This window comes from Vipera ursinii, assembly GCF_947247035.1.
Source record: "Vipera ursinii genome assembly, chromosome: 4".
Classification (NCBI taxonomy): domain Eukaryota; kingdom Metazoa; phylum Chordata; class Lepidosauria; order Squamata; family Viperidae; genus Vipera; species Vipera ursinii.
In genome coordinates this window covers 117,074,771-117,099,548 of record NC_139514.1, presented here as the reverse complement: position 1 = coordinate 117,099,548, position 24,778 = coordinate 117,074,771, and the positions used below count along the sequence as shown (strand labels likewise).

Below are 24,778 nucleotides of genomic sequence, written 5' to 3'. Positions count from 1 at the left end.
TTCTCCTTGATTTGAGTTATGCCAACTATTTTCTTTTTCTTTCTAACGCACGAAGATGAGCCTAGATTACTTGGATTTTCCAGCATGACAAGATTCTCTTTGACATGTTCAGCTAAGGTATTGGACTAGAAAAAGGCTTGGGTTCAAATCTGCCTTTTCCTCATGGAAACTGCACCTATCCTGAAGGCCATCGACATATTTATTTATTTATTTTATTACATTTATATACCGCCCTTTCCTGAAGGACTCAGGGCAGTTTACAGGGTGATTAAAAAACAAAGATACAAAAGTTAAAAACAGATTTTAAAAAATTATATTCGTCCCTGCATAAGTAAAACCCCAGTTAAAATTAAGTTTAAAGCTAAAATTAGAATTCTCAGCCTGGGCCAGAGAGCTCGAAGAGCCAGGTCTTCAGGTCCCGTCCCGTTAATATATAATATTAATCCCATTTATATATGTATATGTATGTATATAATGTATGTATATGTATATATGCAACTTTTCTTTTTGCAGATGCAATTACTGATGCAAAAAAGGCATTGTCGCTCGATCCTAATAACGCTGTAGCCTTTCTCAGACAAGGGTACGTGCCAGTTTTTCTGGTCCTGTGCAGTTGTGTTGTAATTTTTAACTACTTGGCGAAGATGCTGGCTTTGTGCCAAAAGCACGCTTATGTGAATATGTATACTTTTAGTCAGTTATTTCTTCCAAATCCTGCCTTTTGTAACAAGCGGCCATTGGTTTAGTTCTTACCGTGACATTACAGCTGCCCATTCGACTGAATTTGGATGCAAACACAGACAGACAGACAGACAGACAGACACACACAAATTTGAATTTTGCCCTAAATACTAGAATGACAGAGTTGGAAGGGACATTGCAGGTCTTCTAGTCCAACCCCCTGCTCAAGCAAGAGATATAACGATAAACAGTGGATAAGCTGTGATTCTGGGGAGGCAGCTTGGGCACTGGCTGCTTATGGGTGGGTTAGCATTTGGCCTTCCACTCCTGTGCAGTCTCGGCCTCTTTTCAGGAGCATAAGAATTCGTGGCTCTTGTAGATCTGTTTGTATTTTCCAATCAACCCTAAAGGTGCTTTTTCAGGAAGCAACTGGACTTTCCTTTCCTTTGAAGACGTTTCGCTTGTCATCCAAGAGGTTTCTTCAGCTCTGAATAGATGCTGGGGGATGGACGGATTTATACTCCTTGCAGACAGCTGGTCATTTGCATTCTGGTATTAATCAACCCAGGCTTCAAAGGGGAAAAAAAGAAAGAAAGGGTTGGTTGAAGGGTTCCTTCCATTCCCCCACCATCCAGTCGGAGTTGAAGAAGCTTCTTGGATGAGAAGCGAAACGTCTTCAAAGTAAAACCAGGAAAGTCCAGTTGCCTCCTGAAAAAAAAGCCCCTTTGGGACAACCAGGACCTGGAGGACTTGAGAATCTCCGTAGACTTTTAGCCGTACATTTTGGGAGGAACACCCCCTCTGATGGTCTGGGAGTACGAACGGATTTCCAGAAAAACAAAAATATTGCAGACTACAGAAACCATTTGCACCACTGAGGATACAGATAAACCTCCCGGTGGCCTCAACGGCTCTCTAAAAGGATGCAAATTTATTTATTTATTTATTTATTTATTTATTTATTTATTTATTTGATTTATATACCGCCCTTCTCCTGAAGGACTCAGGGCGGTGTACAGGGCAATAAAATAAGAATACATTAGTTAAATAATTTTAAAACCCAAATCCATCAGGCCAGGCCGGCTTGTTCGAATAGATAAGTTTTTAGATCATGCCGGAAGGAGCGAAGGTCGGGGGGCCATCCGGATTTCAGCTGGTAAGCGGTTCCAAAGGATTGGTGCACCCACCGAGAATGCTCTCCCCCTGGGGGTCACCAGCCGACGTTCTCTGACCGGTGGTACCCTGAGGAGGCCCTCTCTGTGGGAACGTACAGGACGGAGGGACGTTGACGCCGGCAGTAGGTGCTCCCGTAGGTAATGACCAGCTGTCTGCAAGGAGTATAAATCTTTCCATTCTCCCAGCATCTGTTCAGAGCTGAAGAAGCTTCTTGGATGAGAAGCGAAACGTCTTCAAAGAGAAAGAAAGTCCAGTTGCCTCCTGAAAAAAAAAAAGCACCTTTAGGGTTGATTGAAAAATGCTGTTGAAAAATCCCATTGGCCTTCAGGGGCTATCCCCTTCCCCTTCTCAGTTAATCCATTAAATGGAGGGTTTGCCGAACAGGCTGTCTCAGCCCTCGTTCTTTCTTCCCGTTACGTAAAGTCAAAAAATTGGATAACGTGTCAACTTGGATGTTATTGAAAGGACAATTACTGACATACCTCCCGTTGATAGGGCACGCAAATTAGGCGTCCTCCTGGATACACGACTCAGTTTTGAAGATCATATTGGAGTCGTGGCCAGGGGGGCATTTGCCCAGGTTTGCCAGTTGCGCCCCTATCTGGACCGAGATGCCCTACGTACGGTCACTCATGCACTCGTTACCTCCCGTATAGACTACTGCAATGCTCTCTACATGGGGCTGCCCTTGAAGACCACCCGGAGGCTCCAGCTGGTGCAGAATGCGGCCGCGCGGGTTGTGATGGGAGCATCCCGATACTCCCATATTACACCCCTCCTGCATGAGCTGCATTGGCTACCGGTTGCCCTCCGGGTGAGATTTAAGGTGCTGGTACTTACCTATAAAGCCCTACATGGCTTAGGCCCGGGATACTTGCAGGACCATCTGCTGCCGGGAACGAGCTCCCATCGCCTGGTGCGCTCACACAGGGAGGGCCTCGTCAGGGTGCCGTCGGCTAGACAATGTCGGCTGGTGACCCCCAGGGGGAGGGCCTTCTCTGTGGGAGCGCCAGCCCTGTGGAACCAACTTCTCCTTGAGCTCCAGATGGCCCCGGATCTCCGGTCCTTTCGCCGCGGCCTTAAAACATTCCTTTTCCATCAGGCTGACCTGGACTGACGATAGGGATTTTTAAAATGTTTTTAAATTTTAATTTATTAATTTAAATTATTTTATTGGGGCTGTTAGTTTAATTCTTTTTAACTTTTGCATTGCTGTATTTTTATTGTTGTTAGCCGCCCTGAGTCCTTCGGGAGATAGGGCGGCATATAAGTCCCAAAAATAAATCAATACAATACAATACAATACAATACAATACAATACATACATACCCTCCTGTTTTTTTGTTACATGTTTTATTAATTTTTATAGGGTTAGGGATAGGGTTCGGGGTTGGGGTTAGGATTTTTTAAAATTAACATTTTTAATATTTAGCAACCAGCATGTTGCCTGGGTTCATGTATTTAAGCAAACAATGAATTATAATTCATTTCTGTATTATAAACAATATGTTAGTTAATTGCTGAATAGTCTTCTTACTAGTGTATATTCAGTGTTACCTAGTACATATCACGTTCCTTTCTCTCTAGCCATTAATAAAAATTATCCCATGTTCTAAAGTACGCTGAGTCGTCTTTCTCTTTTCTCTTTAACGTCAATCTGTCCATTTCTGCACAGACTAAAATTTTCTTAATTAGGTCTTCTTCCGTTGGTAGGTTTTCACTTTTCCAATATTGGGCAAATGCAATTCTTACTGCAGTTAATACATATAAAATTAAGCTTTTAAGCTATATATATATTTTTTAGTCATTTTCTCCAACCGTACGTGTGTTTTTGACTAAAACCTTTTAGTTTTAGGGTGTGACATACCCTTTCTTTTATCTGTCCCTCAGAATCGGTGAATATTATATGAAAAATTACGCTTCTGCCCTGAAGTCTTTCACTGAGGGACAAAAACAGGATGATGGTAAGTACTATGGTCCATGGATTTTAAAATATCATCATCGTCACGTTAGCCATTGTCCACTGCAGAATGAAAGCCTCTTCCAACCCATTTTTTTAAAAAAATTTTTTATTTTAATCCCATTTATATCCCGCCCTTCTCCGAAGACTCAGGGCGGCTTACAAGCTTAGCAGTAGCCTTCATTCTATGTACATGCCTGCTTGTTAGGGCTTTCACACACACCCCAAGCGGCATTATTACAAAGTCAGCTTAATTGCCCCCAACAATCTGGGTCCTCATTTTACCTACCTGGGAAGGATGGAAGGCTGAGTCAACCTTGAGCCTGGTGGGACTCGAACCTGCAACGAAACAAACAAACAGAGAAGCAACCTGGAATTAAAGAGAAACTTCCTAGCAGTGAGGATAATCAACCAGTGGGACAGCTTGCCACTAGAAAGGGTGGGAGTTGCATCAGGGGAGATTTTTAAGAAGAGACTGGACAGTCACCTGTCTGAGGTGGTATAGGTCACAGGTATGCAACCTGCGGCTCTGGAGCCACATGTGGCTCTTTCAGCCGTCTCCTGCGGCTCCCAGTCCTCTGCCATGTGCAGTCCAAAAAAAAAAGGTGGGACTAAAAAAGTTCAAACAATCAATTCAAATATGCAGGGTAGGTGCATATCTCGCCTTGGCTCCACTCTGCACACATTTTTTTGCGGCTCCCAGTTTTTCCTTTTGTGAGGGAACCGGTTCTGAGTGGCTCTTTCACTGTTTCAGGTTGCTGACCCCTGGTATAGGTTCTCCTGCTTGAGCAAGGGGCTGGACTAGAAGACCTCCAAGGTCCCTTCCAGCTCCTATTCTATTCTATTCTATTCTATTCTATTCTATTCTATTCTATTCTGAATTCTATTCTATTCTATTCTATTCTGAATTCTATTCCATTCCATTCTATTCTATTCTATTCTACATTCAATTCCATATTTTCTATCCTGTTCTGTTCTCCTGTTCTCAATTCTATTCACCATTTGCATCCCACAGACGATACTTAAACACCAAGGACCAAGTGGCCCGACAACCACAACCAGCCAATCAAACGGTCCGAAACCAGATCATGTCTCAGAAACATCCAGACAAACAACACTCACGCTGATTCACATCACACAAAAAGGTCTTTCAAGGCCAGTGCTCTGACAGACGAGCATAATTCAAAGCGCACTGAAGAGGTGTACACACACGCGCACACACACACACACACACACGGAGGTGAAAAATGTAATTGGCTGTATATTTCCGTTTGTTCTCTAATCCACTCGGGGTTCTTTCGATCTTGTGACGCTGAGTGTGTCTTTCCGTGGCTCTTCATGCCACTCGTAGCTTTTGCACCGATTGTGTGGTTAAGTGTCCCTGATTGGCTGGCATGTGTTAGAGCAGGTTGCACCCACCGATGGAATGCTTTTCGTCCATAGGGGGAGGTTTTTTTCTTGAAAATTACGGCTCACTGGCCAAAGGCCTGCCAAGCACACTTTAACGCGCCGTTCCATTTCCTTTATTGTATCTCCTTCAGTTGAGATCCGTTGGCCACGGTATATGTAGTGGTTTACTACGTCTCTAGGTCTTCTCCAGATTAAAAAAATATATATTCGTTGAATTTATTTAACACAACCTGGCTCTTTCAGGTTTATTTTTTTTAAAAAAAACTAACCTGAAAAATAATCTTTCCATATGCCAATGCAATCTCAGTTTTAAAATATAGACAGACCATATAGCATCTCGTAGGAAATGGGTGCATATAATTCTACTCAGGTGATAGAAGTAACACGTAGGTAGTTTTTGCATAACGACCAGCCCGCTTAGCAATGGTTCAGTTACAGCAGATGTGCAAAAGCTACTTAAGAACCAGTTCTGGTGGCTGCACAATCACACGCACACACCACTGTCAACAGGACTGCATTTTGAGGACGTGGCAACTGGCTCAAATGTATGTGTTGTCGGGGTGTTTCTGCAGTCACGTGTCTGTGATTTACGATATGTAAATCGACGGCACCATATAACGCTGCATCTTTATAAACCTGTAGGTGCCGATTCAGCTTTTCCTGTATGGATTAAAAGATGCGAAGAGGTCCTAGGTGGTAAGTCTCCACTTTTTGCATATCTGTATTTTCATGTTGTGGCTTAGCGTCATAAATTTTGGGCTCAGCTGTGCTCGTAAGTTGAGGACTTTCTGTATTACAGAAGGGAAAACCTTTTGCATTTCCGATAGAATTGGCTACCTTGAAGTGACAAGAAATTAGAATGCAGGATTGCGTGGGACTTGTCTGGATTTGTGACTCTTTTTCTTGGCTGCTCTTCCACGGGAATTTTCTTAAGTTAACGTTGTTTTCCTTTTGGGTAAACTTAACATTAAGAAAACCAAGATCATGGCATCTGGCCCTCTCAATTCCTGGCAAATAGATGGAGAAGAAATGGAGATAGTGACAGAATTTATTTTCCTGGGCTCCAAGATCACTGCAGATGGGGACTGCAGCCAAGAAATTAAAAGGCGCTCCTGGGGAGGAAAGCCAGGGCGAATCTAGACAGCACACTAAAAAGCAGAGACATCACCCTGTCAACAAAAGTGTGTATAGTCAAGGCTATGGTCTCCCCAGTTGCAATGTATGGCAGTGAAAGTTGGACCATAAGAAAGGCTGAGCGCCAAAGAATCGAGGCCTTTGAACTCTGGTGCTGGAGAAGACTCCTGCGAGTCCCTTGGACTGCAAGGCGATCAAACCGGTCGGTCCCAGAGGAGATCAACCCTGACTGCTCTTTAGAAGGCCAGATCCTGAAGCTAAAACTCAAATCCTTTGGCCACCTGATGAGAAGGAAGGACTCATTGGAGAAGAGCCTAATGCTGGGAAAGATTGAGGGCAAGAGAAGAAGGGGACGACATAGAATGAGGTGGCTGGATGGAGTCACTGAAGCAGGAGGCGTGAGCCTAAATGGACTCCAGAAGATGGTAGGAAGGCCTGGAGGAACGTTGTCCGTGGGGTCGCAATGAGTCGGACACAACTTCGCAACAACAACATATCCCAGAATCTGGTCAATTAAAATTCAGATCAAATTGGTGCCAGATAAGGGTGAATGGAGTTGAAGAGGGATTGGATTTGAAGCATTTGTGACAATGTAAAGGATTCTAAGCTGATGCTGCATTTAACTCCAGCCCCAGCTCTTCGCGGCCTGCTCTTCTCCTACAGGAAGAAAAAGACTCTTTTAGGGAAGACATTATAGGATACTATTTCTGAGATTAAGCTTTCTGAGCATTATTTATTTTTGGAGTTTTGATACAGCATTGCGATTCTTTCACTGCCACTGCTACCGGTAAGGAAATCTGATTGCATTACTAACGGACTGTGTTAATTGTGGTGTTGGAACTGGGAAAGATTGAGGCCAAGAGAAGAAGGGGACGACAGAGAATGAGGTGGCTGGATGGAGTCACTGAAGCAGTAGGCGTGAGCTTAAATGGACTCCAGAAGATGATAGAGGACAGGAAGGCCTGGAGGAACGTCGTCCATGGGGTCACGATGGGTCGGACACGACTTCGCAGCTAACAACAAAATCCTTTTGGGTAAACCAGGCAGACAGATAGACCTCAACTTACAACAGCCCATTTGGTGGCCTTTCAAAATTACAGCGGCATTGAAACAAGTCACTTATTACCATTTTTCATACTTAAGACCATCGCGAACATCCCCAGGATCGAAGTTCAGGCGCTTGCCAAGTGACTCGTATTTACGACGGCTGCCGTTTTCCCAGGCTCATCGGGTCCCCTTTTGGGACCTTCTGACCGGCAAAGTCAATGGGGGAAGCCTGATTCGCTTAACGACCGTGTTACTAATTCAACAACGGAAGTGATTCGCTTAGCAACGGTGGCAGGAAAAGTCATAAAAGGGGCCCAAATTCTCTCTTTAACAACTGTCTTGTTAGTAATGGAAATTTTGGGCTCCCTCGTGGTTGCAAGCCGAGGAAAAAGCAGCTATGAGAGCACGCAAAGCCTCGTGGGAACTTTTTCTATTAAAACCTTGCCACCGGGAGGCAAAAGTACGATTTTACAACTATTTTGTAATATTTAGCCCTTGGAGAGAACGAAAGGTCTCGAAATACTTCACTCTAGCAGGCAAGCAATATGAACAAATAATCTTACAGAGAAGGAGGGGAAAAAAACCCCACATTGCTTCTGGCATGCATACACATGCATGGATTTATTTATTTATTTATGCCTTTTTTTTTCAATGTCAAGCATACCAGTAAGAAATGTAAAAGATAAATGTGGGGGGGGGGAAATCCGCTTCGTTCTTCAAATGTGGGTTCAAAAATGAAGTCTTTTTTTTTTTTCCCCTGCGGTACCTGTGCAAATTTTGCAACTGCCAATCTTAAGAATAGGACATTTCTGCAGGTTATTTATTTATTTATTTTTTAAAAAACAGCATATTTAAGCTCGTTTGACTAAAATTAACACGTGTTGCATTCTGAACAAATTCACTCGTAATATTCAATTGTTACATGGAGCAAAAATGCCTGCTGCATTATAAAAACTTGTGTGTGCACGGGCTGGAGGCCTCGAATCTAGTTTTATGATCTAAACATGATTTATGTTGGCATTTCCTCTCTATTTATTATTTGGATAGGAAGCTAAATGTTTCCTGGGTCAGTCTCTATAAAATTTCTGCCCAGAATATCCTTAGTATCCTCCTTTGTTAATGTCTGTCTTAGAAGTCAACATACAATATTAAGGGAAATCAGAGGTTATACAACCATTGAATTTCATAGGACCTTCATTGGCAAAATGGTTGGGATTGGTTTTTTTCTTCTCATTTTAGATACAAACACGCATTTTGCAAAATGTTCTACATATTGTTTCAAGTTGAAATTCCTTGTTTTGATTTTGGAGTTTGAAACAACTCTTGTTGAGATTTACTAATCCACAAAGCCAATTCTGAACAGTTGGAAGTTTTTGTGTGAACATAAATGGTTGTATGGGGAAAAAATGATTAAAAGAAACAATGTAAGTTGATCAAAGCTGTTTCAGGACTTGATCTGCTGGACCTGCCTTTATTATCAGAACCTTTTCAAAGCATTGATGCAGCCTTATTAATAATGTTTACTTGAGAAGATCTGCTTTCATTTCTGTATTAAAGCTCATTTATTTAGTAAAATGTATTGATGGAAAAAAGGGAAAATTTGAGTTAATGTGTTATACAATTATTCTATATGTATCTTAGAAACATGCTTATGCTTTTAGAGTTTTGTCTAAAAATCTGAATTATTTTCCTTTGCAGCACCTGGATCAGAGCTTGAAATGGTATGATTTTTCCCTAATAGATTAATTGATTAAAAGTGGAATTGTAGCAGTTATCTTTAAAATAGCTTTTCCTTGGTCCATGTGAAATTTGTCTTTTTCTTAAAAAAATAAATCAAAATGTAGATGTATTCTGTAGTTCCATGACAGTGTGATAATAACAGTGTGTTATTTTTCAATGGCACGATGATAATTATTATCTGCAATGTGAATCAATCTCTCTCTCTCTCTCTCTCTCTCTCTCTCTCTCTCTCTCTCTCTCTCTCTCTCTCTCTCTCTCTCTCTCTCTCTCCCTCTCCCTCTCTCTCTCTCTCTCTCTCTCTCTCTCTCAGTATTTTGTGTATATTCTATGATTCCTTTTCTTATCTAAGGGATTCATCTGTCCTGCAATGTAAAAACTATAATCACGCTTGGCTTAAAACTGACATTAATTGTTTTTAATTGTTCAACATCTTTTCCTTATGATGATGATGATGATGATGATGTCCCTCATGTTTCCACAACACCAGGCATGGCCATCTAAGATCAAGTAAGTTTTGTGGTTCCTGATGTTAGTATTGACACACTGCACTTTGTAATAATCCTGTGAACATTCTGCATGCGGTTTGTAACTGACACTTATGTGCCTATCAGAGAACGGTGCTCAACCAGCCGTGTCATTCTCAGCTGGATGAAGGACTCGTGTTAAGTAGCTTTGCCAATTTCCTCCTGTTTGGTCACTGAAGGGAATCCTGGCTCTAAACATCAACAGGATACCTCAGTTTTTTTCTGTGTGTGTGTGTGTATACATGTATATGTGTGTACATATGTATGTGTATGTGTGTGTATATGTGTGCACGCACACGTGCGTCCACACACACACACGGATATATATTACATCCTTCCTAAAGATGTACCTATTTGACAGTGCCTTTGACTTTTTAACTCTTCCTTCCACGTGGACTCAAACCCTAATTACACTCCACTAATATCATGAATTTTTCTCCCCCCTTTTGTTCTGTCTATTCTGGATATAGTAAGGTCCAGATTCCATCCCTTCTGCCTGTGAAGTGGTTAGGTGTGCTTTGAATGAGATGATCCTTACAACAGTCCTGAAGTTAATCAGGCAGTGCTAGTGTTCTGACATACGAAGGGCCGAGGCTAAGATGCTGATTTGCCTAACAGCAGCCGGAAAAAGCCTTGAAACAATTTAATGTTCTGTACAGGCAGTCCTCGACTCACAACCGTTCGTTTTAGGGACCGTTCAAAGTTACGACGACACTGTAACATGTGACTTACGACCGTGTTTCACAGTTACGGCCTTTGCAGCAGACCCAGGACCGTGTGATCAAAATCCGGATGCTTGCCAACTGTCTCCTATTTACGACGGTTGCCACATCCCGGGGTCACGTGATCCCCTTTTGCGACCTTCTGAGCAAGCAGTGCCAGATTCACTTCACAAACGGGCTACTAGCTTATCAACTGCTTCAAGAAAGGTCGTAAGATGGGGCCAAACTCACTCAAGAAATGCCTCGCTTAACAATGGAAATGTTGGCCACAATGGTCATCATAAGTCGAGGACTGCCTGCATTAGGCTCTTTGAAGGGCGGTTGTTTGAAACTAAATGCTTGAGCTGCAACCAGTGGAATAACTTACACTCCCACCCCCCACCCCCCACCCTACCCCCGAAACGGTGGGCGCTCCATCGCTGGAGATTTTTTAAGAAGAGCCTGGACATTCACCTGTCTGAGATGGTATAGGCCCATGATGGCGAACCTTTTAGAGACCAAGTGCCCAAACTGCAACCTAAAACTCACTTATGTATTGTCGGGTGCCGGGTGGGCGTGGCTGCGGTGGTAATGGAAGACTGGGTGAGACTAAAAAGTTCAATCAATCAATTCCAACTTTGCGAGATCTTTTTTTTTCCCTGCGAGAAATTGAAATTGGTTGATTTATTGAACCTTTTTTTTTTTTTTTTGCACACAGCGGCGGAGGCCTAAAGCGAAAAGGTTTTATAACACCCAGCCGAAGGCCTAGAACTGGGGCGATGGCATGCGTGCCCATAGAGAGGGCTCTGCGTGCCGCCTGTGGCATGTGTGCCATCGGTTTGCCACCACGGGTATAAGTTCTCCTGTTCCAGCAGGGGGCTGGACTAGAAGACCTCCAAGGTCCCTTCCAGCTCCCACTCTCTTCTTCCAAAGTTATATAGAAAGTGATTCCAGAGTCTGCTCAGCCATTCTGAGCCAAGGGCATAATCTGAATTTTGGAAACCTGTTAAGAGGATGGTGGGGCCAGTCACGAACCCTCCGGTTCCTACAAGTAGCCCTGTGAGGTTGTCTTCTGTACGCCCCACAGAGGCTGTTAGCATGCCAGCCTAGGTGAGAAGTCTTCGCAACACATTGTGTGGCTGGAGACACTTCTTCGTTGCTAAGGATGTCCTCATTAAAGGTATCTAAGGCTACTGCTTTCCTTTGCTGCATCCCATTTTTCTTTAAAAAATAAATAACATTTTTAAAAAGTCCACTAGATGCCAGAGAGTACATCTGCGAGCACTTAGCTACTATTTATGCTTGACATTTATGTTTGACATTGACCTGGGAGACTTTGATTGGCCTGCACCAGGGGGAGGCAACCTGGGCTCTTTTATGACTCGTGGACTTCAACTCCCAGGATTCCTGAGCCAGTATGGGGGAACTATGGCCCCTTCATGACTGGTGGACTTCAACTCCCAGGATTCCTGAGCCAGCATGGGGGAACTATGGCCCCTTCATGACTGGTGGACTTCAACTCCCAGAATTCCTCAACCAGCATGGGGGAACTATGGCCCCTTCATGACTGGTGGACTTCAACTCCCAGGATTCCTGAGCCAGCATGGGGGAACTATGGCCCCTTCATGACTGGTGGACTTCAACTCCCAGAATTCCTCAACCAGCATGGGGGAACTATGGCCCCTTCATGACTGGTGGACTTCAACTCCCAGAATTCCTGAGCCAGCATGGGGGAACTATGGCCCCTCATGACTTGTGGACTTCAACTCCCAGAATTCCTCAGCCAGCATGAGGGAACTATGGCCCCTTCATGACTGGTAGACTTCAACTCCCAGGATTCCTCAACCAGCATGGGGGAACTATGGCCCCTTCATGACTGGTAGACTTCAACTCCCAGGATTCCTGAGCCAGCATGGGGGAACTATGGCCCCTTCATGACTGGTGGACTTCAACTCCCAGAATTCCTCAACCAGCATGGGGGAACTATGGCCACTTCATGACTGGTGGACTTCAACTCCCAGAATTCCTGAGCCAGCATGGGGGAACTATGGCCCCTTCATGACTGGTGGACTTCAACTCCCAGAATTCCTCAACCAGCATGGGGGAACTATGGCCCCTTCATGACTGGTGGACTTCAACTCCCAGAATTCCTGAGCCAGCATGGGGGGAACTATGGCCCCTCATGACTTGTGGACTTCAACTCCCAGAATTCCTCAGCCAGCATGAGGGAACTATGGCCCCTTCATGACTGGCGGACTTCAACTCCCAGCATTCCTGAGCCAGTGTGGGGGAACTATGGCCCCCTCATGACTCGTGGACTTCAACTCCCAGCATTCCTGAGCCAGCATGGTTCAGCTTGGAAACCTCTTCCTTTCCCCTCAGCATGGCTGGCTCAGGAATGCTGGGAGTTGAAGTCCTAAAAGAGCCCAGGTTGCCTCCCCCTGGCCTGCACCCATCCTCCCCATCTTATTCAGACAGAACATCACGATACGACTTTGAAATAAGATAGATCTGCTATAGGTGAATTCCAATGCGGTCTCCCCAGTAGAGAGGTGTCAAGGCTTGTCCCAGCTTGGGCATCTGAAAAAGAAAGACCCTCGACTCCCATTTGCAACGAAAGGTATACTTTTACTAAAGCCAAGTGATCACAGCGTCAAGCCATGCTGGATCTGAATATTCCCGCGCAAAGCCTCCCTTTCTCCTCAGCCCTAACCCTCCCCGCTTGACCAGTGCATGGTGTCCACCAGTGTTAAGTTGGGTGTTTCGGTCAATAGGCTGAAGCGATGGCAGGGGTTGGTTTGTCGGCATCCCATCAGCGTGGGACCTTTTCTTGAGTGTTGCTTTGTTTTATTTTTAACACAAGTGGGATTCTCCAGGGCAAGGATTAACAACACGGATAGAAGGTATTTCTCCATTTTAATGCGTGGCTGATTTGCCCAGTAATGCGCGCTCAATTTGTAAGCCGCAAAGGAGCCTGACTTCATTACTATTCAACTTTGGGGTCAGCGTGGCTAATGTAATCTTGGTTCCATCTATTTTTTTCCCCATCCAATCTCAGTTCAGTATTGTTTAATTACTGCAGGGATTTGTCTAGTTTCAAAATAGTCCTATCTTTAGAACGAAGAATTCACTCTTCCTTGCCTATTTTTTCACAAGAGCTGAGCAACCGTTGCCCCGATGTGTTTTTTGCCTCAGTTCCTTTGGATGAACTTTGATTGTGTCTTAAAATGTCACTGAAGAATAAGATCAATACCAGCAACCTTTATCTGCTGTAACTTCCTATCGGAGGCAAGGAAAAAAAAAACTTCTTGCCCAGAACAGAATAACAGAATAGGAAGGGACCTTGGAGGTCTTCTAGTCCAACCCCCTGCTCAAGCAGGAGACCGTGTACCGTTTCAGACAAATGGCTGTCCTATCTCCTTGAAAACCTTACGTGTTGGAGCACCCACAACTTCTGGAGGCAAGCCGTTCCACTGATTGATCGTAGGAAATTTCTCCTTAGTTCTAGGTGGTTCTGTCCTTGATAAGTTTCCATCTGCTGCTGCTTCTGTTTTCAGGTGCTTTGGAAAATAGGTTGACCCCATTTTACTCTCTGGCAACTCCTCACATATTGCAACACTGTTATCGTATCCATTTCCAAATTTCCAATTTCCAAAGATGCTACAGAATCCTGTGGCTGCATTCAGACATAATACTAACTGGGGATTTTATGTTGCAGTAACGTTAGCCTTCTAAACTTTTGGTTTATGCCTACGGTCCCATGCTTATCTTTCTAAAGGCTGGAGGATGAAATTGAAAATTTCTACTTCAACATGGCAGCACTTCTCGTTGTATGAATCTGGACATCACTCCCGCCAGTAAAGCTGTAGCTAGTATATATCCGGCATTCCACTTCGAAAGTAACCGCTCTTTGGCATAATAAAAGTTGACTATCAATGTAACGTATATAAGAAATATTTGTAGAAGCACAAATCCAAAACTTTATAACCCGGGGAGCTAATAAGTGTCTGCGGAGATTCTCAGTCATCTAAATTGTGAGTGTCCCAAAGGTGCTTTTTTTCAAGAGGCCACTGGACTTTCTTGTTTTTCTTCGAAGACGTTTCGCTTCTCATCCAAGAAGCTTCTTCAACTCTGACTGGATGGGAGGATTTATACTCCTCGCAGACCGCTGGTCGTTTGCATCCTTTTAGAGAGTCGTTGAGGCCACCTGGAGGCTTGTGTGTGTCCTCAGGGTCACCTGAGTGGTGCAAATGGCTGTGGAGCCTCCTTGGAACTGACGAAAGGACAGTGTTGTAGACGGGAGATAGATGATAATTGTAAAAAAGGAGGCAAATGACCAGCGGTCTGCAAGGAGTATAAATCCTGCCATCCTCCCCACCATCCAGTCAGAGCTGAAGAAGCTTCTGGGATGAGAAGCGAAACGTCTTCAAAGAAAAAACAAGGAAGTCCAGTGGCCTCCTGAGGGAAAAAAAAAGCACTTTGGGGTTTTACTTCTAAGGTGTCAAAACGGGAGGAGGAAATCAGCGTCAGATGTTTGTGTTAACAATTTTTTTTTCTTTTCACACCCACCCCCCACCCCCCTCCTCAAAGGTACGACTGGTACCAGACAGATTCTCATGTCATTGTAACCATTATGATCAAACAAGCGAAGCAAGAGGACGTCAACATAACCTTCTCGGAGAAAGAGGTAAGGTCGTTTGGAGATTCAGAACTGAGCCAAGACGTCTTGTGGTCAGGCTATAATCTGTAGCCGTCTGCCAGCTAAAAGAGAGAAGGGACACGATGCAACGAGGGATGGAACGGGGGAGAGTGTAAATGTTGCTGGCTGTGCTGTTCTGTGGCTCTCTGCCAGGACAGGTAGTCCTTGACTTACAACAGTTCATTTAGCGACCGCTCAAAGTGACGACAGCATTGAAAAAAAGGGAGTTAGGACCGTTTTTCACACTTAACGACCGTTGCAGCATCCCCCGTGGTCACGTGATGAAAATTTGGACGCTTGGCAAGTGACTCAATATGTGTGACGGTTGCATTGTCCTGGGGTCACGTGATCCCCTTTTGCGACCGTTTTTCACGCTTAACGTCGAAGCGTCCCCCGTGGTCACGTGATGAAAATTCGGACGCTTGGCAAGTGACTCAATATTTGTGACGTTTGCATCGTCCTGGGGTCACGTGATCCCCTTTTGCGACCTTCTGACCAGCAGCATCCATGGGAAAGCCAGCTTCACTTAGCCACCGGGCTTACTAACTTTACAACTGCAGTGATTCACTGAACAACCGGAGCGAGGAAAGACGTAAAATGGGGCACAGCTGACTGAACAACTGTCGCTTAGCGACAGAGATTTGGGGCTCAGTTGTCGCAAATCCAGGACTGTCTGTACTTAATGGCAGGGAAAAAAAAAGACACATTACTGGCGCTGTGTATTTTGACAGTTCTGCAAGTTGATTTACTTATTTGTGATTTCTGATTCAGTTGCAACTTTTTAATCCAGTCATGGTGAACCTTTCAGAGACCAAGTGCCCAAACTGCAACCCCAAACCCCACTTTATGTATCGTCAGGTGCCGGGTGGGTGTGGCCAATTGGGTGGGCGTGGCCAATTGGGTGGGCGTGGCTGCGGTGGTAACGGCAGACTGGGTGGGACTAAAAAGTTCAATTCCAACTTTTTTTTAAAATCTTTTTTTTTCCCAGAGAGAAGTTGAAATTGATTGGTTGATTGAACCTTTTTGGTTTTTTGTACATGGCGGCAGAAGCCTAAAGCGAAAAGGTGTTATAAAAGCCAGCTGAAGGCCTAGGACTGGGGCCACGGCGCGCGTGCCCACAGGGAGTCCCCTGCGTGCCACCTGTGGCACACGTGCCATAGGTTCGCCACCAATGCTTTAACCTAAATTGTATCTAAACATTTTGTAACCATCTGACCTAATAGCTTTTTGATCGGAAATAACTTTCTGGTCCCTGAGATTATATCAGCCTTCAGTTGATTTCCTGTCCGCTTTCTGTGTCCTTTCGTTTTTTGTTTGTTTTTGTTTTAAATTCTTATGCCCAAGTATATTAACAGTTTCCAGGGAAGGTTATTTGAATTCATTTTGTCTGAATAGGTAAAATGAAGATGAGGGAGTCTGCTTTACTAATTGCCAGATTGTGATAACGTTGTCTTGTCTCGACAGCTAAAGGCATCGCTGAAGCTTTCCACGGAGGAAAACTACAAGTTAAAACTTCATCTTCACCACTCCATAGTTCCCGAGCAAAGTTTATTTAAAATTCTTTCAACCAAGGTAATTTTATAAAAAAAGTAACAAATGATTTTCCCACCCACCTCCAGTTCACATTTTTATCCTGCCTAAGTGGACAAGGGCACTTCTTGTCCTTTTATTTTTTTTATTATTTTTTTAAAAATTCCATTTATATCCCGCCCTTCTCCAAAGACTCAGGGCGGCTTACAAACTTAGCAGTAGCCTTCATTCTATGTATATGCCTGCTTATTAGGGCTTTCACACACACCCCCAAGCGGCATTATTACAAAGTCAGCTTAATTGCCCCCAACAATCTGGGTCCTCATTTTACCTACCTCGGAGGGATGGAAGGCTGAGTCAACCTTGAGCCTGGTGGGATGCGAACCTGCACTAATTCAGCCACCATCGCTTTTTATTTTGGGAAAAAAATGGGTGCCGGACATCTTTGGAAACAAGGAAGACCTTGGTGTTTCCTTTACAGCAGTCCATCCTTCTAAGTCGAAATAATGTATGTAAATAATCCCAGTAATTTAATTCCAGAGCTTTTGTTTTGCTGACACAGAAAAGTTGAGCCTCGCAGGGGTTGAGGTGGCATCTGCCCATCCCAGGTCCTGGAGAAGGACTTGACAGATGGATAAAAATGCCAAATCCAATCTGAATATCTGGCTGACTGTGCAACGAAACATAATAATAAGTAGGGTTGAACAGCATTACCTGATTGCTTGTAAATTGAGGACCGTTCTTAGGAAGATTGGGAGGGAGAATTATAGAATAAAAAGTAATTTAATTTGTCAAAATGAATTTGCTGCATTGCTTTTTAAATAAGCAATTTCCAAGGTGTAAATCTTCAACCTGGTGGTTAAGCTGGATTGTTTGACAGTCTAGTTGGGGCTAATCCAGTTTTGCTTTTTTTTTTCTAGTAAGAAAACGAACATACGATATCACAAATGACAATGAGATTATATTAACTATTCTTAATGAGTAGAGATTTTTTTTTTTTGCTTGTTTCTTGCAAGAGGACACAATTGGCGATGAAAAATGCAAGCATTTTTGCCCGCTGTCACAATAAACAATTTACTTGCTGTTTCTAATACTGCAAACACTGTAAATGGATTCGGGATAGCTTGTGAAAAACCTCCGTTTGTTTCCATGGAGAGGAGAATTTGATTTAGAGAACGGGCTTTATTTAATTCTGTTTGTCAACTCTTATCTCAAAGCTTGACAAAATTTTTAGATGATTTCCCCCCCCCCTTTCTCAGCGGTATCTGTGCCAAGACGGCTGTCTTTCTGAGCATCTCAAAGAAAATGGTCCAAGAATAAGCGAAAGACTTGCTGCATTATTTTATAGCTGTTAATAGAATGTAACAGCTCCTGGCTCTGAGTTTTACGTTTCAGGTTTCTATTATGCACATGCAATCCTTGACTTATGACCACAATAAAGTCCAGAATTTATGTTGCTAAGTGAGAATCTGGATATACTACCACCTGTAAAGCTGTAGCTAACGGATCCTGAATCCACTTCAAAAGTAACCGAACCGCTCTTTGGCATAATAAAAGTAAAAAAATGCAGCATATAAGAAATTTGTTAAGGGAGATTTGCCCCCATTTTAGGACTTTTCTTGCAGCGATTCACTGCAATGTTAAATTAGTAACACGGTTGTTAAATGAATCTGGCTTCCCCACTGAAGGTCGCAAAATCACGTGACCCCAAGATGCTGCAACCGTCATAAGTACATGCCAGTTGCCAAGCCTCTGAATTTTGATCATGTGATCATGGGGCTGCTGCAAACGGTCGTAAGTGTGAAAGGTACTCATAAGTCATTTTTTCCAGTGCCTTTCAATGAACAATATTGCTTAGAATCGCCACGTGGATTTAAAAATACATTCACTTTTGAATATTTTACGTAAGGTCAGGAGAATTTGGTTGGACTCGCTGTTGGTACCGGCACAAATTAAAAGCTATCGTAGCAGGCTGCATGCTGTATATCCTTTTTGATAAATAACGAAAACTTGGAACTCTCTGATTTTTGTCAACGCAGGCCTTCTCCGGTTGATTCTTAAAATAGTAAGGATTGGATTTAATTTGAATTACATTTCTTGACTGTCCCTGAGCTCTCCTTTTTAGATGTGCAGAGCGCATTTCATACCTTATCTTAACTGTTTTCATCTAAGTTGTGCTTTTCAGCTTTCCAATTATCACAAAAAAGGACCTTAAAATGCCCCAGACCCAGTTTTGGCAACAAGTAAATTGTTTTGCATGCAGCAAAATAGTTCATAAAAGAATAATTTGCTGTAGGCTATAAGAGTGTCTGTGTGTTTGAAGACGTATTTCTTTCTGTTCAAGTGATTCATCGTTAGTATAACCTTGAAGTTTGTCCCTAACCAAGTTCTTACACTGAGTAAGTTTTTAAACTATCCAGAGTTTCAGCCACATGGGAACCTGCAAGCTTTTTTTCCTTTTCTTTTTTTTGAGAAAAAATGTATTGGTTTTCTACTGTTACAATTACATATTTGAAAAGCGACGTGGCGGCTGAGTTACAATAATTCAATTACATACAAATATCATTAGGACAAATATCAAACTAATGCAGTAAATATTTCCTCTCTTTTCCCCTTAATATGTACTGTCTCATGTTTAAATTAACACAATTTTTATTCTAACAATCAGATGAAAGGAACTTTTTTTTTACCGGAAGTCGGGAACCTGCAAGTTGCTTGTCAAGATCTTGATGGGTCGTTTGAGGGTTCTTTGCCCACATCATCCCCAAATCAAAAATTGCAAGCATTTTCCTGTATTTAAAAAAAAATCAGAATGCTTAAATGCCCAACGGGAGAAATCTTTTTCATATGCTTGAGGCTTGTCTTAAGCGGCTCTTACAATACAAAGACCAAGTCATCTGCGAATGCTTGTAGTTTATATTTTTAATCTTTTATCCCCAGTCCTTTAAATTTCTGAGTCTTGCCTAATATTTCTTTTCAGTACTTCCAGTGTTAATATAAATAATAATGGGGATAATGGACATCCTTGTCTTGTGGTTTTTTTTTCATATTAAAGTTTTCTGTAAAGTCCCCATTTACGATTGCTTTCGCTCTTTGTCTTTGATAAATTCTTTTAATTATGTTTGTAAAGTTTTCTCCAAAATCCATTTTGTTTAGTTGTTGAATCATAAATTGCCAGTTTACGTTATCAAAAGCCTTCTGTTGCATCTAGGAATATCAGTGCCATCTGCTTCCCTGGGTGCATTTCATAATATTCCAAAAGATCTTAAGATCATTCTTGAGTTATTTTTTTTATTTGTCTCTTAGGTAAAAATCCATTTTGGTCTGTCTGTATTCAATACAATCAAAAATTTCTTTAATCTTTCTGCTGTTATTGAAGCAAAAATGTTATAGCCCAGGCTGTTTTCTGAAAGACTGAATAGGTCTCACAATGTTACTGTTAACTAAAACATATAAGGAACGGATGCTGGATTTGGGTATGTCTAGTTTAATGAAGAGAAGGACGAGGGGGGACATGATAGCCAATGCTCCACTATCTCAGGGGCTGCCCCAAAGAAGAGGGAGTCAAGCTATTCTCCAGAGCGCCTGAAGGCAGGAGAAGAAGCAATGGATGGAAACTAGTCAAGGAGAGAAGCAACCTGGAACTAAGGAGAAACTTCCTGACAGTGAGGACAATTAACCAGTGGAACTACCTGCCTCCAGAAGCTGTGAATGCTCCAGCACTGGAGGTTTTTAAGAAGAGACTGGACAGCCATTTGTCTGAAACGGTATAGGGTTTCCTGCCTGAGCAGGGGGTTGGACTAGATGACCTCCAAGGTCCCTTCCAACTTTATTATTTATTATTATTATTAACTATATTCCTTTTTTAAAAAAAAAAAGTTAGAAAATTGGCCAAACTGCATTTCAAAAAACAACAACAAAACACCTCAGGGTTATGGCTGATCTTTCCCTTCATATTTCTCACAAACCCTAATCTTCTCAAAAGGGTTAATCTATTAAACGCTTTCTTCTTCTTCTTCTGTAGATTGAGATAAAAATGAAGAAACCAGAAGTTATACGGTGGGAAAAACTAGAAGGACAAGAGAATTCTCCTGATCTGGAAAAAAGTGTACCAGGTTTGTGTCGACTAACCAACAATCTTAATCTGGAAGGCATAAATCGTAGAGATCGGCTAGATGTATAGTCTGATCAGAGGGAACCATCAAATCTCCCTCCACATTTAAATTTCCTCTCCCTGTTTCCTTTTGCGTTGGCCATGATTCTTTATTAAAACCAGCCTTGTGTGTTGGATCAGTTCACAAAATAATAATTGCCTCTCTCATTAAGCAAAGCTGGTCATGAGGAGGAGATGTATAGTTCTCGGAGGCGCTGTTAAAAGTTGGATTTCGGTACACAATAATACGTGATAGAAAAAAAAGGATGGCGAACACTACAGAACAAGGCTGCCTTGAATCCTGATTTATTCAAGCAATAGGTCTGATTAAAGGGAAAGAAACATCAGAAAGGAAAGGAGAATAAAATTGTGAAGTTTTTATCATAGGGGCCTCCAAACTTGTCAACTTTAAGACTGGTGGACTTGAACTCCCAGAATTCCCCAGCCAGCGATGATGGCTGGGGAATTCTGGGAGTTGAAGTCCACCAGTCTTAAAGTTGACAAGTTTGGAGGCTCCTGTTCTGTCCCAATGAGAACATGTAAATTTATAGCTTCAGAGCAAGATATACAAGGCAAAATGATAGGGGAAAAAAGTCCGCGTTCGAACTTAAGCTTGCAAAGATTTTTTTTATTTAAAAAAAAACATCCAGTTTTCCCATTTAGCAGCTAAAATTAAGTATCACTCAAGAGAAATATCTCAGCCATATCTGGGTGGATAAATGCCAGATACAGTACTTTTATTTCATCAAAGTTGAGAGACTGGGTTGACATTGCCTGACTGAATTTGTCTTCCAGCTTCAAATCCCACGCGTCAGTATCCATCTTCTTCCCATCATACAAAGAATTGGGACAAATTAGTGGGGGAAATCAAAGAAGAAGAGAAGAATGAAAAATTGGAGGGCGACGCGGCTTTGAACAAACTTTTCCAACAAATTTATTCGGATGGCACAGATGAAGTGAAACGTGCCATGAACAAATCATTTGTAAGACATTTTCCTTTTCCTCTTTCTTTTTGCCGTGTTAATTTTGAGTTGGGTTTCATCACAAGGCAAATGTCAACTAATTTAAGCATTTGACAGATAAATTAACCTACGGCAAAGGTATCTGTCTTATTAGCAAAAGACAAACCTCATTTTTATTCGTCTATGGCAGCGTTTCCCAACCTTAGGAACTTGAAGATGCGTGGACTTCAACTCCCAGAATTCCCCAGCCAGCTATGCTGGCTGGGGAATTCTGGGAGTTGAAGTCCACGCATCTTCAAGTTCCTAAGGTTGGGAAACGCTGGTCTATGGAGATTCTCGGTCATCCAGGTTATGATTGTCCCAAAGGTGCTTTTTTTTTTCAGGAGGCAACTGGACTTTCTCGTTTTTCTTTCAAGGCGTTTCCCTTCTCATCCCAGAAGCTTCTTCAGCTCTGACTGGACGGTGGGGAACGGAAGGGTTTATACTCCTTGGAGACAGCTGGTCATTTGCATTCTTTTAGAGAGTCGTTGAAGCCACTTGGGGATTTTCTGTGTCCTCAGGGTCACCTGAGCAATGCAACAGGGGCAGGGATAGGATATCATCTATCTGCAATCTACAACACCGTCCTTTCTGCAGTTCCAAGGAGGCTCCACACTCATTTGCACCCATTTGTGACCCTGAGGACACAGACAAGCCTCCAAGTGGCCTCAACGACTCTCTAAAAGGATGCAAATAACCAGCTGTCTGCAAGGAGTATAAATCCTTCCGTTCCCCACCATCCAGTCAGAGCTAAAGAAGCTTCTGGGATGAGAAACGAAACATCTTGATAGCATCTTGACATGATAGCAATGTTCCAATATCTCAGGGGCTGCCACAAAGAAGGGGGGGGGGTCAAGCTGTTCTCCAAAGCGCCCAAAGGCAGGACAAGAAGCAATGGATGGAAACTTAAGGAGAGAAGCAACCTAGAACTAAGGAGAAACTTCCTGACAGTTAGAACAATTAACCAGTGGAACTACCTGCCTCCAGAAGTGGTGAATGCTTCAACACTGGAAGTTTTTTAAGAAGAGACTGGACAGCCATTTGTCTGAAATGGTATAGGGTTTCCTGCCTGAGCAGGGGGTTGGACTAGATGACCTCCAAGGTCCCTTCCAACTTTACTATTATGATTATGATCTTCAAAGAAAAACGAGAAAGCCCGGTTGCCTCTTCAAAAAGCAACCTTTGGGACTCAATTCCATCCCTTTCCTTCTTTCCCCAATCACTTAGACATTTTTCTGAGTTGACAACAGTCGTGGTGGGAATTAACTTGAGCATTGTCCTAAGCCCGTCTTCCTGTCTCTCCCATGTTTTCAGAACCACGGAGTCTTGAGTTTCGTTTCGTTAAAGGCTCATATATTAAAATTGTTTTCTCAGATGGAATCGGGCGGGACAGTCTTGAGCACCAATTGGTCGGACGTAGGTAAAAGAAAAGTGGAAGTCAATCCTCCAGATGACATGGAATGGAAGAAGTTCTAATCCTCCTCGATCAATGGTGCACGTAACCCTGTCGTGCGTGGGCGCAGAAGTCTTGAGGTTGAAGCCCCGAATGCCGGTTCAGAAAGATGGTTCCCGTTTGCGTAATCTTTTCATGCTGCAGCCAGACCTCCTGGTGAAGATTTTGGAAGAGCTGTAACCAGGAATGAGTTCTTTTCCTTCGACTGCTCCCCGTGAAAGGTGGCTTTTAGGAAGGATTCGAACCCAAGCCACTGGCTTGCATGGCGATGCATTTGGAGAATTAAGAAGGCCCCTGATTGGACTATTGAGGATGATTGCCTTATCCCTTGAAATAATTTATTTGCTCTAGCAGCACTGGGGCAAACACACGCTTGTAGTGTTAAGATTGTTTGGCTTAACTTGGCTTTCAAATAAAAATTGTAAATATATCACTTTTACCGAAGGAAGTCGGGCTCTTTTGTTTGCCAAGCAGTTGCCGGCGGTCCAAGTTGTCGTTGTGAGGTTTAATGAGCTGTGGTAGCCCACAAGGATGCTTCTGCGCGATAAAATTTAAGATTCATGCTACCCTTCCTATTAATAATAAAAGCGGCCGACTGCTGGGTAAGCATTCTAATGTTTAGAACTGTGTTATAATTCAGTGCAGCAACATCAGCCACAGACAAAGAAGTTGGTGAAAGCATACAGCATCACACCGGGCAGCCCTCGTTTACTGACAGTAATTAGTGTCTGTTGTTAAGCAATGCAGTTAAAAGGAGCACGGGGGTCCGAGCGGTGAGAAGCCTGGGCGGGAGATTAGCAAGCCCGCGTTCGAGTCCCTGAGAACTGCCGTGGAGCTCCCGTCCTTGGCTCCTTCTGCTGGGGCCACGAAAGGACCCCCCCCCAAATTGGGTCTCCCCAGGGCAACGGTGATGTCATCGGTTCACCCTTTCAACCCGGAAGTGCCTCGGTGCTTCTGACCCATGTGCAAAAGCAGCATGTTTGGGGGAAAAAAAAAAACCACGTTAAGCTTAAGGGCTCCGCGTGACTGCAACTTCCCAATTCCGGCCATTAACTTTGCAGCCAGGAACGTCGCAAACCACGATTGCACGAATGCAGGATGCTCTTGGCTGTAATTTCGAGCCGGGTGCCGAACGCCGAGGGCACAGTCGTAAGTCGAGCAATATTGCCCTGTCCACAACGAAGAGATCCAGCGTGTTCAGCGTTGTCAAATGGCCGCTGAACAAGCGGTTGTTGAACGGGGACCATCTGTGTTTCCGTATTGCTGGAACTGTGCCTCACCCGTCTAATTAAAAGAACCTGGGTACTTATTATCTCTTCTTAGGTAAAAGGTAAAGGTTCTCCCGCACATGCGTGCTAGTCGTTTCCAACTCTAGAGGCCGGTGCTCATCTCCGTTTCAAAGCCGAAGAGCCAGCGCTTGTCTGAGGACGACTCCGTGGTCATGTGGCCAGCATGACTGGACGCCAAAGGCGCACGGAACGCTGTTCCCTTCCCACCGGAGTGGTCCCTATTTTTCTACTTGCGTTTTTACGTGCTTTCGAACTGCTAGGTTGGCAGAAGCTGGGACGA

General features: G+C 43.3%; 1 protein-coding gene across 1 annotated transcript in view; it reads left to right on the top strand.

The window, feature by feature from the left end:
* SUGT1 (SGT1 homolog, MIS12 kinetochore complex assembly cochaperone) overlaps positions 1-23,648 on the top strand; it is a 28,633-nt gene extending 4,985 nt beyond the window's left edge. The window contains exons 4-13 of the mRNA XM_083363041.1: positions 514-583; positions 3,748-3,821; positions 5,870-5,923; positions 9,107-9,129; positions 9,636-9,655; positions 14,964-15,060; positions 16,537-16,644; positions 20,627-20,717; positions 21,551-21,738; positions 23,131-23,648. Coding sequence (XP_083219167.1) covers positions 514-583; positions 3,748-3,821; positions 5,870-5,923; positions 9,107-9,129; positions 9,636-9,655; positions 14,964-15,060; positions 16,537-16,644; positions 20,627-20,717; positions 21,551-21,738; positions 23,131-23,232 — 827 coding nt within the window. The 3' untranslated portion in view covers positions 23,233-23,648. The remainder of the gene's footprint in view (positions 1-513; positions 584-3,747; positions 3,822-5,869; positions 5,924-9,106; positions 9,130-9,635; positions 9,656-14,963; positions 15,061-16,536; positions 16,645-20,626; positions 20,718-21,550; positions 21,739-23,130) is intronic.
* The last annotated feature ends 1,130 nt before the right edge of the window (positions 23,649-24,778 follow it).